The 14,838-nt window shown below is 44.8% G+C and overlaps 1 protein-coding gene across 1 annotated transcript; it reads left to right on the top strand.

Moving 5' to 3' along the window:
- The first annotated feature begins 1,989 nt into the window (after positions 1-1,989).
- Positions 1,990-2,598, top strand: LOC135827671 (putative nuclease HARBI1). The gene has a single exon (XM_065340126.1). The coding sequence runs from the start codon at positions 1,990-1,992 to the stop codon at positions 2,596-2,598; it is 609 nt and encodes a 202-aa protein (XP_065196198.1).
- Positions 2,599-14,838: the final 12,240 nt, after the last annotated feature.

Raw genomic sequence — 14,838 nt, 5'->3', positions numbered from 1 at the left:
GGGAATATTTTGCTTCCGCCTAGTGAATGGTCTACCAGAGCTCCATAAGGGACTATAAAACCCAGTATGTTCTTCAAACTATTTGGAGAATCAAAAATACGTGACCGGGGTGCGTATGGAACCCGCATTTGTGTCCATTTATCTAGCCTGTTTGAGCAGCAGTTGCCAAAATATCTAGTTCCAGTTCCATAAAAACAACGCAGTTAGTGTATGTGTGTCAAAGAAGAAAACATCTGTGTGTGCCAACACAAACATTATTCGTGTTGTTCCACATTCCGCCAAATTTCCGCGAAATAATCGGAAAGACTCAGTTGCTGGTTTCATGTCTCCTTCACGTCATACTCCACCTTTCTGTTGAAGAACGTAGTTGCTTTTCAGCAGACCAAAAACTCTAAAATACGGTCTGAGCTCATGGATACTCAGCGAAATACGGTTGGGGTCCGAACGGACCCCAATATATTGGGAATGTAGGAAAAAAGTCAACATGGAATGAGGGTTAAGAGAGGATGCCTGAGAAAACCAGAACACATGTGCAAGTTGATCTCTAAGATTTCGCTCAAATTTTGAAGGTAGGTTTGGTTTGGGGTGTTGATCGACATTCCACAGCCTGCACAAAATCTTTTGAAGGGAACCATGAAATTGGTATGCCCCTCAATATTGGCCCAATATTGGCACGATTTTAAAATGGGTCTACAAACGAGCCACGGCACAGCGTACAAGAACAAGCTACGAACAAAACTCCATCAAGCCAACATTACCTCACCTTAGAAGAGTTCTTGGGGCAGCACTACTTAGCCACCCCAGCATCCCAGAGGACGAGGCCAATCATCCCTTGACGCCACAAATGATCGTCTTGAAAATAGCCAAATTACAAGCGCTGATAAAACAGCGAGCTACATCCTCAATTAGCAAACACTGCACACAGGCAGATAGTAGAACACCTCTTCTAGCGCTGAGGAAATGTCCCCGATAATCCTTAAAACAATTTTGAATTTTCCACTCGATCATTCTGAAATACGTCCAAATTCATACCTGCGCATGTAAGCTCGCTTCTCCGCAACGTCTTGTTAGCAATTTCTACTCCAACACCACTCCCAACGCTGCAGAACAAAGTGTATTGTTGACTCTGACAAGGAAAAGCAGCGGTGATCACTTGTCACTCCAAACGACAAACTTCTCCTTGCGTCACCAACATTTTTCGGTGCAACAGTTGATGCAAAAGTGACTGAATTTTTGCGTGTAGTTTTTGGATTTTACTGCAAGAGGAATGAAGAAATCGCGTGGATCGTGACGTAGAATATTGCTTTCTGGTGCATAACACGCTGCACACGATCACGATCGTTCCTGAGGCGCTATTCGAAACGGACCATGAGGGAGGAGGTAAGATGCATTATCTGCTTATATTTCTTGCATGCTCTGCTCAGAACATTTAGCAACTATCGTTATAGCACTAGCAGTATTGCATTGGCAAGAATTCTTTGAGATATTTCCTCTTGCAGTAAGACCAGGGATGCTTTTTTCACACTAATCTCGCTCATCCCGAACATGGTTCAACAGGAACTACGGCTAGTTTACATGCTGATGATCCACGTAGATCTGCAACAGCAAGGAATGAGCGTGGTCCATGCCATCAATTGGAGTTGAACAGCGCGCGGCCAACACTGGTTGCATGAAGTATGTGGCGCGCCCACATGGCAGATTTCTTACGTCATGAACAACGTGATTTGACCCTACTCGCCCTAGTCTCTGTGTTGCATGTTGAGGGAAAGTCCCGGCTGGAAGGCCTACAACACGACATGCGTGCTCTTGAGCTGGACATCAAGATGCACTTGATCCGATCCAGATCGACGGGTGATCCATGTAAGGTTGCATTTGTTCGCACCAAGGGCTCTTCAAACAAGTGCAGACTTTGAAAGCATTTCATCTCTTCCAGGCTGTTTTGGAGCCATTGATGGCACCCACATAGAAGTGAAGCCACCGTCTGACGACATGGACAGCTACCGCAATAGGCTCTCCTACTACAGCATTGTGTTGCAAGCAGTTAGTGATGCCGACATGATCTTCACGAACTGCTTTGCTGGATACCCTGGCTCAGTCCATGATGCCAGAGTGTTGAGAAATTCAACGCTGGCTCTTGAAGTGGCCAATCACCAGAACGTCCTGTTCCCACTTCAGACGTACATCATCGGCGACAGCGCCTATCCACTACACCAGTGGCTTATGGTGCCAGTCAAGCAGCATGGCCCAGGGCCTACACAAACCCAGATGACCTACAACGACGTTCATGCCAGTACACGAAAGGTGGTGGAGCGGGCGTTCCCTTTGCTGCGTTGCAGATGGCGGAAGCTGCAGTTCGTCGATCTGGATATACCGGAAGATTACCCGAAGTTAATCATTGCTTGTTGTGTCCTTCACAATGTATGCCGAATTCATGATGCTGATGATGTTGACTACTTCCTTGGAGTTGACGCGGTTGCTGTCGGTGCTGCTGATCCGCAAGATGATGGTGTCCAGGGCGACGACGAAGCAGTGTTTTTCAACCCAGCTGCTCCAGCACAACTTCGACGACAACAGCTCATCCAGTATCTCTCTACCTGATGATGCCATGCTCTGCCCAGCTGGATAATTATTACAGTGAAACCTGAGTTTATCGGACCCTGCCCCAACCGGAATCCTGTCCGGATCGGGCAATGTTTAATATACAGACAGGCGTCTAAAGAATTGGACGATGTATTGGATTACTCTTTAATCACCATGGGTTCTCCAGCACTTTTCCTCAAACTCAATCGCATATTGATGCCTTCCGCTCCGCTTTATCCGTTAGCCATGCCCAACCGCTGTATATATTTTGACATATCTACAAGATACTCGAACAGTCTTTTTGCGTCTTGCCACATCGTTAATTTTCCTATAGTTTGTCTTTACTGTTTTGATCATTGCAAATCATTGCTATTTCAATCATTTTCAGTCATGTTGTACCAGCTTTTTCAAGTTTGATATGGCTTTCTCTATCTGTTCTCTTTGCCAGTTTCTAATGAGTTCAATCTCTTTGGACTAGTTGCATGGCAACAATTCCACCGTGCACATCATGCATGCACCAGTATTAGGCTTCCTAAATGAGTTATCGTACCAAGCTCTGCTACTTGCCAATGAAAACATTGTCTGTATATCTTGTACCACATATTAAACAATGTGCCGAATATTGCTTGCATGAGAAAATTGAAAGGTTAAAAAAAGCACCCATGCAAGGATTGATGTGTTGGAACTTGGCTCATCACCTGTGTTCTTATGGTACGTGTACATGCATGTGTTCATAAACAAAAAAATGAGAACAGCACTAGCTTTGTTAGGATCCGTAATAGCGACACCATGATTGTGTGCTGTGAACACGCTAAAAGAAAGTAACGAAGGACCCAGAACAATCTCTCTGTAACGTAAACTTTACAACAGTTGCCTGTGATGGTATAACAGTCTAGAGCCTAAGAGCAACGGGTGAGGATTACTACATATATGCAGCTTTAGAAATGGACCATGACGCTTTGATATACTCCATTGCAACACTAATTTACCGTCACAAACAAAAGAACAAAGTAGCATAAATTTCCGAATAGCACTGTGTGATGGTGTATTTAGGCTTCGCAATGTGCAAAGGCAATAAATTGTGCACTGTATGTGAAGCGAAGGCTGGTCATTTAAAACATTACACCTGAAACAACAACATTTTAATACATATTAGGCCGCAACCACACTACGTAAAAATCACAGTACAAATTTTCATGCATATCTCGGTACAAGTCGGTACGCAACCACACTACACTTTTCGGTCTGCATAGATGACGTTTTCACGTGACCAGCACGTGACGCTCTCGTACCAAAGCGTGTGCCATGTGCTGGAAAAGACCGGGAAATTCAAAAACAATGCTGATGCTGATGCTATGTACGACGACCAGGTACAAAAACAAAGTTGTACACAGGAGATGGAGCGCGAAAACGACGAAAACGACAAACGTGGCTTTCTACAGGGGTGCGCCAGTTGCTGAAAACCTACAAAGCGCATTTTACATTTCGCACGCGTCGGCATGACGATTTCTACTGTAATGCCGTTTGTACGTGATTTTGTACATAGTGTGGTTGCAGCCTAAAGTTACATACTCTACTGTACATGTGGACACAACAGGGTCCCTAGTGGATTACCACAGGCATTACAGGGCCAGCCTTCAACCCAACATGCTCAACGTCACTACTATCACCTTCGCTTTCGGAACAGGAGGGAGACGGAGATGATGATGATGATGATGATGATGATGAAGCTGCAGAGGTCGAACTTGAGAATGTATCATGCTGTGCTTGCCCGCGTCTTTTCTTCTTCTTCCCAGCCATGGCGCTTTGCATCACCTTCAGGAATCCAGCCATCACTGTCATTTTTTCTTTGTATCTCTTCTTTTGGTCCTTTTGTGTCCTCGCTTCACACTCCTCGTGTCGACGTAGGAATTGACTGAATTCACTTCCTGCAGACACTTTCTGCTTACTCGCTCGTCTCTTTGAGGCGCCACTATCAGACATTGACCTTTCGGCAACTGGCTTCTTTCTTTTACTGCGTCGGCCACAGCCATGTTTCCAGTATCCGGGAGAGCTGGTGGCTTCTTCGATGGTGTAGTAGCAGGTTCGCACTTTGAGATGGCAATGCCAGGTCCAGGAAGAGTAGTTGAAAAGTCATCGGTTCGGCTTATAAGCTCGAACGGAGATTCCACTCTTGACTGGCCTGACGGTGTTGCCGACGTTGAAAGCAAAACTCCGGGGTCAAGGCGCTACCGCTGTCAACTAGAGAGACCGGAACAACGCTAGAGTTCTCACCAATCAGGTCCATGATATCGGCGTGGAAAGGCGGCTCCCGTTTCTTTGCGCTCCCTGTTTCCTTCAAGCTGTCCAGGTACTTCTGCGACGAGGACTTTAGGCTCTTCCACCGATTGCTGCATTGAACAGGACTCGGCCAGGTAGTTCGTTGGCCATCGGTTTCTCGGAGTTTTGCGGCGATCTGTTGCCACAGAGTGACGTTTTTGAAATTGATATTTAGGAATTTCTCCTGGTACTCGGAGTAAATTGACAAGAAGTCCTTGGTCAACTTCACCGACCATGAAAACGCCTCGTTACTCGCCATCTCGAGGACCAATTACTCTGCGTTTCTTGTCAGGCTTGTAGGTACATGTGTTAGGTGTAGGTATGGTTGCAAGCAACACCTAGATCTACGATACTTGTCTACCTACTAGTATTCTACTACGGACAGAAACGTTACTGTTCCTCGCTCGTTCAGGCTCACTGATGTGACAAGTCAGGCGTGTCGGCACAAACTTTCTACAAATAGATCAAGTACAAGATGAAGTGACACGAAAAGTCTCGCGGCACAAATCTTTCTAACAAGACACACTAGCGCATTGTGCATGTGGTAGTAAGCTCATGAGGAGACCGGTGCGAGTACTAGGTCTGGCCTGGCTGCACAAACAAACAAAGCCCGCGCTGTACCGGTGGCCGCACCTGCAGCACATTTTCATTCCGCTCGGAATGAGGTCTCATTCCACTTTTTCTTTGGAATCGCCAGAATTGATTCTGCCCCATCCATTCCCCACCAGAATCGGAATTGCACCAAACAAATGCTGTCGCTTGCATCGAAAAAACGCACCGGAACCAAAACACAGCGGAATGGCTTAGGAATGGTAGCGGAATGGCACCGAACAAACGCAACCTAAGTGCAGCTGGTGCGCTTGATCAAGATGACTCGGAACAACTGCTGAACCGTGATCTACTAGACCTGGCATTCTTGTGTCACGAGGCAAGTGATTTCATCATTCCTCTTGCAGTAAAATCCAAAAACTACACGCAAAAATTCAGTCACTTTTGCATTAACTGTTGCACCGAAAAATGTTGGTGACACAAGGAGAAGCTGGACGTTTGGAGTGACAAGTGATCACCGCTGATTTTCCTTGTCAGAGTCAACAATACACTTTGTTCTGCAGGCCCATAAATCGTGCCAATATTGGGCCAATATTGAGGGGTATGCTAATTTCATGGTTCCCTTCAAAAGATTATGCACGGGCTTTGGAATGTTTATCTACACCCCGAAGCAAACCTACCTGCAAAATTTGAGCGAAATCTGAGAGATTGACTTGCACATATGTTCTGGCTTTCTCAGACATGCTCTCTGAAACAATTTGAGTGGTGCATGAACGCTAGCGCAACGTGAGCATAGAATTGGCGATTTGGCAAGTTTGGCTTATCATACGGAAGCGAGAGTGCCATTCAAACCAATATTAAATTCTCTTTCTTCTGGACCCTACTTGAAACGTCGATACCGTTGCCCTTTAATTCAAATATGGTGTACCGTCGACTGACTAAAACGCTTGTAAATCACACAAAATTGGACGGATTTCTAGGAAAAAGCCGAAGAGCTCAGCTTTCTAATGCAACAATCGCCGAAGAGCTACGATGTCGCGTTTCAGAGATATCTCGCTCTACATTTCAGTCATGGGAAAAGTCGAAATTTTTCGCAGTGACTGGCCATGATTGCAGGATTTCCCCTTGGATTACATGCTCCCTGCACGTAGCTAGCTTAAAAGTAAACTCAGTGCAAAAAGGTCACTTATTATAACACCATCAATTCGGTCAAAAATAACAAATTTGATTATTGGATAAACAACCTGCATCTATTCTTTGCCCATTTTTTTAGCATGCCTTCCTCGACAAAATGATCTAATGGAGTCTAAACCAATGGCTAGTGATATCTCTTGTAGATATGATGGTAAGCACCATGCAGCAGAACCAGTGTGCGGAAGCACACAGAGGAAAGCAAACATATTCAGTGCCTGGATTCTTGATAATCTCTAGGATCTTTTCAAATACCCAATCTGATTTTTAAAAAATCTCTTTGCTATTCTTTTTCATCACCCCCCCCCCCCTTTAAACAACACAGTCTTTTTGTCATCTAGGGGTGCGTTTGGTTGGTACGATCTAGAACAGGATCGAACAGCTCGTGCACATGGAGCAGCCTCATGCCAACCAAACCGTACTCCAAAAACAGAGCACATTTTTGTGGAAAAATGTGCGAAACTTGGTGCATTCTTCAAAATGTGTATGGGTCACCATGGTGACTTTGTACTGTACAATGAGTCCAACCCAAAAGCGTATGCACGTGATCATTTGGGACCAAAATCGATGTTCCCGCCAGGTTTCACTGTGAAAAAGTGAAACTGCTCAGTCTGCTCCGGCCTCGAGGCCGGAGCAAGCAGAACATGTTCTGGCCGACCCAGAACAGGTGCAGTCCCAACCAAACGCGCTGTTCTGGTGAATCCTGTTCTAGTTCTTACCAACCAAACGCGCCCTAAGTCTTCATTGTCATTGATATCTGCCAGCAAAAAACAAACAAACAATGAAAACCTGTTTTACTATCCTTGCCTGTCTTTAAGCACATTGATGAATTCTGTTCCATACCCAGTGTATCGTGAAGAAATAATGACCCTCGCTCACTCAAATAAAAACAAGTCTCTAGGGGCCTCTACACCTAGACAAGCATCAGATTCTATTTTCATTAGCCATTCATTTTAATTTTTCTCCAAGGCGTTTACCACGATGGCAGTGAGTTCAACTGGCTGTCATAAATGATATTGTATGACTGCTACCTGTTGGTTTCGTTGTCTGTGTGTGTGTGTGTGTGTGTTTGTGCGGATGTGTGTTCGTGTGTGTGTGTGTGTCCGTGTGTGTGTGTGTTTGTGTGTGTGTGAATGTGGTTTTATGTCACTGCAGAGCTGATTGGCAACACAATTTGCAGAGCATCTGGTAGCATAACTAGAATATCAATTCCTAGCCTCAAATTGAATTACACTTCTGCTCAAGCACTGTGTAGCAGGCACAATGGTAAAATCCTCTCTGAAGCGTCGTTCCACGCTGAGTGCTCGGTTGGTTTAACCCACCTACACAAAGTTGCATGGGTAGGATTGGCAAAGGGAAATGTAGCACTTAACTCCAACGACCAAGAAATTGGCCTAGCGCAGCTTTTGCGTGTTGTGTGTGAAATACGTAAGTCGGTCTTCATTTTCTTAAGTAAGGGTAGTGTGTCTTCAAAATTGTGAAGGACGCCTCATGCAGCTTCAATGAGGGTAATTCATTTACAGGCAACTTGTGCACACTCAAATAAGTACAGCACTTCTCACGTCATCTAATTATTTAAACGGTTCGATCTGCATGACCATCTTCCGAAATGAAGTGGCCATGGAAAATGTAGCGATATTCAAAGGTAAGAAAGGAACAAGAGAGCGGAACAAAAGTGACAACGTGAATAACAAGAATTTCGCTAAAGAGTAACAATGGGAAACGTGCTAAACACATCACAACAGAAATGCTTATGATTCCTAATTTTGGAGGCGGCCAGACTAGTTTTGCAATATATAACTATATTATGGCAATCAGCAGGATCAGCAAAGCGGACATTGGACGTAATAATCATCAAAAAGAGACGTTCACCAATAGGTCGCAATACGGACATCTAGCAATAAACAGGGGAAGAGTGTGTTGCTCCCTGCATGGGAGGTCGCGGTTTTCCTGCCGCTTCGAATTCTTACTTGACTAACTCACGACTGCTATACACACCACACAAGAAGTCCATCGAACCGTCCACTTGGCAAACCTGCAAGAAAGCACCTGTTACGGAATCACAGCCCTTCCGTTCCCCAACATGCAGGGCACAATGGACAAGTCTTGTTTGTTACATTATTTATTTTTTTTCGGACGGAAAAGCAAACTGCTCTGACAGGGACTAACAAGAAGACTAAGAAGAGGACTCTCGACTACAAAATCGTGCATGCTCATATTACACATGCACGAGACTAGATGAGACAGTTTGGGGAATGCCATCACACAGGAAAACAACACATCATTTTACAACACACCGCTCCCTGCCCAATACACAGTGTTTCGGGGAATTCACCCCTCATTGGTTGAGCTTCAGTAGGCTGAGGAAGATTGTGCCTGAAAAGCACCACTTACATAGTGCTCTCTAGGCACAAACATCACCAGGGATACAGACTTACAGAGATGCTCCTTTGCCAGCGCGAGAAACACCTGAACACCAGATAGCTTGGTGAGTCAGTGTCGCTCATGGAGGCGCGTGAGTTAGTCAAGTGATAATTCAAGTCGGCAGGAAAACCGCGAGCTCCCATGTAGGGAGCCACACACTCTTCCCCTACTATAGCCGAAGTCGCACAAACCTCTTCTTTAGCAATTAACAACAATGGATACTTGGAAGAGTACGAAATGCACTATGTGAAAGAAAATAGGAGAAAAGAAGGTGAAGTGCGAAAGACTAGAGAAGTGTGAACTACTAACAGGGGTGGGCGGAGAGAAAAATATGATGAGCAGGTGAGAAATAATAACAATGTGAGACTCAGCGAGTGTGAAGTGTAAGGAGTACGCGCATAGGTATGGGAGGGGGGGGGGGCATGTGTGTGTGAATGCTAATGAACTAGTATAAGTTTAGTGACATCTTCTTTCTGGATGCATAGCTTGGGGTTATATTAGCGAATGAACACAGCTTTCAACATCTTAAGTTCACTAAACCTACGAGCACGGCACAAAACTGTGAAACAAGTGCCATCATAAACTGAAGCACACCGACTGTTGGACAAAGGCGTTTCATTATAGTCCTTGCACTTCACCCTCTCTGAGTCTCGCATTGTTATTATTTCGCATGAGACTTTACTTTTTATTTTACTCTACGCAGATTTCACATCAAGCGCTCTCAATTACCAAGTTACTGATGCTAAAATAGTATATGTACCATTTCTTCTTTTCGTTATTCTGTGCACAGCGCTGTACTGTAACGTACCTGTCATTGCCAATAGCACTGCTGACAGAACCGTGGTCCAATTCACGCACAATGTTACCTATTCTTGCCAAGAGGGTCAGGGGATCGTGGGTGATGCCACACAAAATTGTACGGCTGATGGAAATCTCACTTCAGTGCCCTACTGTGATGGTAAGGGTTTGGATGGATAAGATAATAGTGAAAAGTTATAAATTTATAATACTCCGAATACGAACCTTTTTTCTTGAGTTCCGGAGAGTTTCAAACAAGGAAAATACCCTCACTAGAACAGCCAAGAAAAGGGATAAATTCCATTTAAATAGCAATGAATAAAACCAATTGTGCACTCATAACCATGTATTATCACTCTCTTAGTATTGACTCCCATCTATTTTCGCTTTACCTAAGCAGTCAAATATTCCTGCACATTTCACCCCTTAGGGTATATTGACTGCTGATATTTGACTGCTTAAGGATTGCGCAGTTGAACGGTACCTACAGTCCATTCATCAGGAACTGGCCCGCTGGCTTTTGAAAGTCGGATTTGGGCCGAATTGGGGATCAAAAACCCACTTTAAATCTTGAAAATCTGGGTTTGGGATCTGCTTCTCCATACATTTTGCCATGGCATACCTGTCCTAATTTTGTAAAACCTGGCTGAATTTCTATTTCGCTGTTCTTGGGCTTTTCTGGCCTCAAATGTGGCAAGGAGTAATTGCACGGGTCACACAATGCAGGATGTACTGTTGTTTTCACGATATCTACAACTATGTGAGAGAGACACCAAAAAGTTAGGGTGCCAGTTTCCAATGAATGGACTGTAGTGCAGCATGGGCACTGTATGAGTAGGTGATGGTGCAACGGTTGTGCTATCCCAACCCGGGAATCGTGAGGTAATCGTTTTGGAATTTGAAATACGGACTCTTTGTAGTGATAAATCAAATATTGACCTCATACTTGGAAGTATAGGAAATAAAACTTCGTAAAAGACCTCGGCTTCGCCTCGGTCTTTTACTCGCCTTTATTTCCTATACTGACCTCAGACTTAGTCAATATCAGATATAAGTCTTATTGAAATGAAAAATTCCAGAAGGTTTTCTCGTGACCATCATCAGTGCAACATCCTCGCATAATAAGAATCACAAAACAACCAGTTATGTGTGTGGAATGATATGATGAGGAGTGTGAGAATGCAGCAGCTTGTGGTTATGAATAACCCGGGTAGTGCGAGCTCATGCAGTTGCTCTGAGAATGCTAGCAGTGGATGATTGTTGCAGCTGTGGGTGGGTGTGGACGAAAATGGTGAGTGCGTATTATTTGAAGAGTGTGAGTGCTACAACATTTTCTTTTTGCGTGCATAGCACAGGGGCACGTGTACGAAAGTATACAGCTTTCACCACTTGTAGCTGCTTAAAGAAACGTGCGCATCAATTGACACTAAACCAGGTATCGCCAGTCAGCTTACTTCGAAGAAGAAAATGTTTGTAGATGGCAGACGTCTTCTTGTCAATATCGAACGCGTCCTCATCAGTATCACTCTAATCGCCCACTTCCGGATCCTTCTCAACCTTGCTGTTCTCGATAATTTCCATTCTTCTTCTTTTTTCTCCTTTCGACCTTAAGTCCAGTTCTCAATTGCATTGTATCTGCTATACAACTTGGAATGATTAATTCTTCACTCAGGTTACGTACCCGCATGGGTAACGCGCCCTGTCGAATGTGAACTAGGCTGGACATTGTTCTTGTTGTCCTCTTTCTGCGTGCAGTTCCCGAATGCAGTGTACCTGCTATAAGCCGTATGCACGTTGTACAGATGCACGAAACCCTCTAGAATTTCGTAGAATCCCGTAGACCTGGTTGGGTGTTGAATGTTCAGGTCCCTATTGTGTTCAATGCAATTTCCCCCAAGAAATGGGCCCTGAATGGATTCTATACGAGGCACCGAAGATTTGATGCTGGCACAAGCTAAAAGTTATCACTAATTAGACTTTGAAGTGAAGCCAACAGCAACAAAGAAAGAGAAAGTTCAGGTCCCTATTGTGTTCAATGCAATTTCCCCTAAGAAATGGGCCCTGAATGGATTCTATACGAGGCACCGAAGATTTGATGCTGGCACAAGCTAAAAGTTATCACTAATTAGACTTTGAAGTGAAGCCAACAGCAACAAAGAAAGAGAAAGTTCAGGTCCCTATTGTGTTCAATGCAATTTCCCCCAAGAAATGGGCCCTGAATGGATTCTATACGAGGCACCGAAGATTTGATCCTGGCACAAGCTAAAAGTTATCACTAATTAGACTTTGAAGTGAAGCCAACAGCAACAAAGAAAGAGAAAGTTCAGGTCCCTATTGTGTTCAATGCAATTTCCCCTAAGAAATGGGCCCTGAATGGATTCTATACGAGGCACCGAAGATTTGATGCTGGCACAAGCTAAAAGTTATCACTAATTAGACTTTGAAGTGAAGCCAACAGCAACAAAGAAAGAGAAAGTTCAGGTCCCTATTGTGTTCAATGCAATTTCCCCTAAGAAATGGGCCCTGAATGGATTCTATACGAGGCACCGAAGATTTGATGCTGGCACAAGCTAAAAGTTATCACTAATTAGACTTTGAAGTGAAGCCAACAGCAAGAAAGAAAGAGAAAATTCAGGCTAAGCGTGCCCAAATCTATGCGCTGGCAGTGTGAGTGCAGTGCGCAATGCACTGATGCAGCGGTGTGTGGTAGATGCCAATATGGCAGTGTGATCGGTGGATGCTAACACACACTAACTACATTACTGCGACAGAAAAAGGAAGACAGAGCTGTACAGGTCAGAAAGATGGTTTAACACGAGCGAGGGGGGGGGGGGGGGAGAAACTACCACAGCATCACACTATTCATAGGGAATCGACTGCCCAGACCCAGTTTATGCTGCGATGATGGCGATAAACATTCGTTTTGAATGATTGCATTCTCTTGCTGAGGGGAGGCTGGGACAGGAAAGCGGCAGGGAGGGAGTTCCAATCGCTGATGCTGCAGTGTGGGAACGAGCGTTTTAGTGCCAGCGGGGCAGATGCAGGCAGCTGCTGTTGAAGCTGGTGGTCATGGCCACTGACACTACCGTGCTAGCTGCGGGTTTTGGGGTTGGTAGAGATGATATGGCGCGGTGGCAACACACAGAGCAGCTGTGGAGGACCAGGCAAGTAGTGCAGCTTTTACAGGAATTATCAATTTTTGCTTGAGAGAGATAGCACACCAAATTGCACCATCAGAAACAAGTTTACTCCGGTACCAATCTGCATTAGTAAGTATTGCCAGGACGTTTCGGGTATGTAAATAATTGACGGGGAAATAACCGTTTCATTTAAAATAGCAATGAACGAACAAATCCCACCGTCATGATTCCTTTTTTTGTTTTTATTTTTCTATAAGAAAGTCCACTATATTCCCGAATATGTGCGAGAAGTGGTGGCAGGGCCAGGCTGCTCTGCCAACCTTGAAGGTCTCGACATCTACACAGACAAAACGTGCCATATTATGTAGTAGAATCATAGGGAGGGGAGGAGGAGGGGAAATGAATAATAGCAAGAGTACATAACCCAAAGAGTGTGCAACTGCCTGCACAACCTCTATGCTGTGCTGCGACGGCAGAACTTCACTTGACGTGACATGGTTCAAAAGGTTATGCTGGCAAGCAGTGCAAAGTGACCACAAGAGAGTTGTAACCCGAAGCTGGGCTGCGTACAACCCTGTATCTATCATGCACAGAGTGCAAACAATGTGTACGGATTCATCACGTGATGTGAAGTTCTGCCGTCGCAGACCCCATAGCTGGTGTTGCACACTCTTGGGGGTTATGTTCTCTTGATAATAGTGAGGAACAAGGACAATGGGTAGCTGGGCGTGAGAGAAGCAGAGTGAAAGATAACAATGCAGTCTTGGTAGGAACCCCGGAGGCTGCTACGAGAGCTCACAGGCATCTTTGACTTGAGTTGGAGCAGGTCCCGGTTGGCCATCTCTGTGGCTAACCTAGAGGATCGACCACCCACTGGTGAGGGGATTGGCTGGAGGTGGAAGGATGGACTTGTGGTTGGAAGGTAGGCCAACTTGAAGGTGAATGAAAGCGCAGCAACTAGTTGGCAGTGCATCAGAATACGAGCCGAAAATGTTCTAAGGCCGAGATTGGACACGAAGTTGGTTGTTCCAAAGAGGAACACACACTTTTTGCCGACCTTGCCACGTGACTGACTCCAGACTGCCATCTGGAGTTTACGAGGAATGACTTTAATCGGCGAAGTCGTAAAATCTAAGGCCGAGTTTGGAATGGGAATGATTAATTATATTTTCTTGTTCTTCTTCTCTGTTGGCCTTATGTCCAGCTCTCAATTGCAGTGTACCAGTTATACAAAATGGTATGAGTAATGCTTCTCTCGTTCAATATGGTGCTGCTGTTCAGTTTACATGCAAGCATACATACTTTTTGTTGGGGAATTCATCAGCTACATGCAACGGTGATGGTACATTGAGCTCAGTGCCAATATGTTATAGTAAGTGTAAAATACTTTCTTTCCAAGTACTGCAAAATATTGTAAGCGACCTCTTGGTTTAGCGACCATGTGCTCTTCACAACCGCTTTTCCATGCACCGACAGTTTTACACAGACGCGGTGGGACCAGGTTCTAAAGACCACATGGCTTTAACGACAGGTGTTGCTTGCACCATGGGGTGGTTGCTTAAAGCGGAAGTTAAGACAAAAATCAAAATTTCACCGAGTCGGATGGTCGTGGTCCGAGGAAGCTGAGACGCTCCTTTCCTACTTTGATCCCAATCGAACTCGCGCACTTCCACCGAAACAGGGTGACTGCGCCCTACTATATGGGGATTTGTATGCAAAATGTCACTAAAAGCGCCATTTTGTTCTTATAAAAGCACCCCGAAGACTACAACTGGTGTAATTTTTATTTTTGCCTTTACTTCCCCTTTAACCCCTTTAGCGCGAGCGTCGGACTAGT

The sequence above is a fragment of the Sycon ciliatum genome, chromosome 11 (genome assembly GCF_964019385.1).
Source record: "Sycon ciliatum chromosome 11, ocSycCili1.1, whole genome shotgun sequence".
Classification (NCBI taxonomy): Eukaryota; Metazoa; Porifera; class Calcarea; order Leucosolenida; family Sycettidae; genus Sycon; species Sycon ciliatum.
This window is presented reverse-complemented; position numbering and strand designations above follow the sequence as displayed.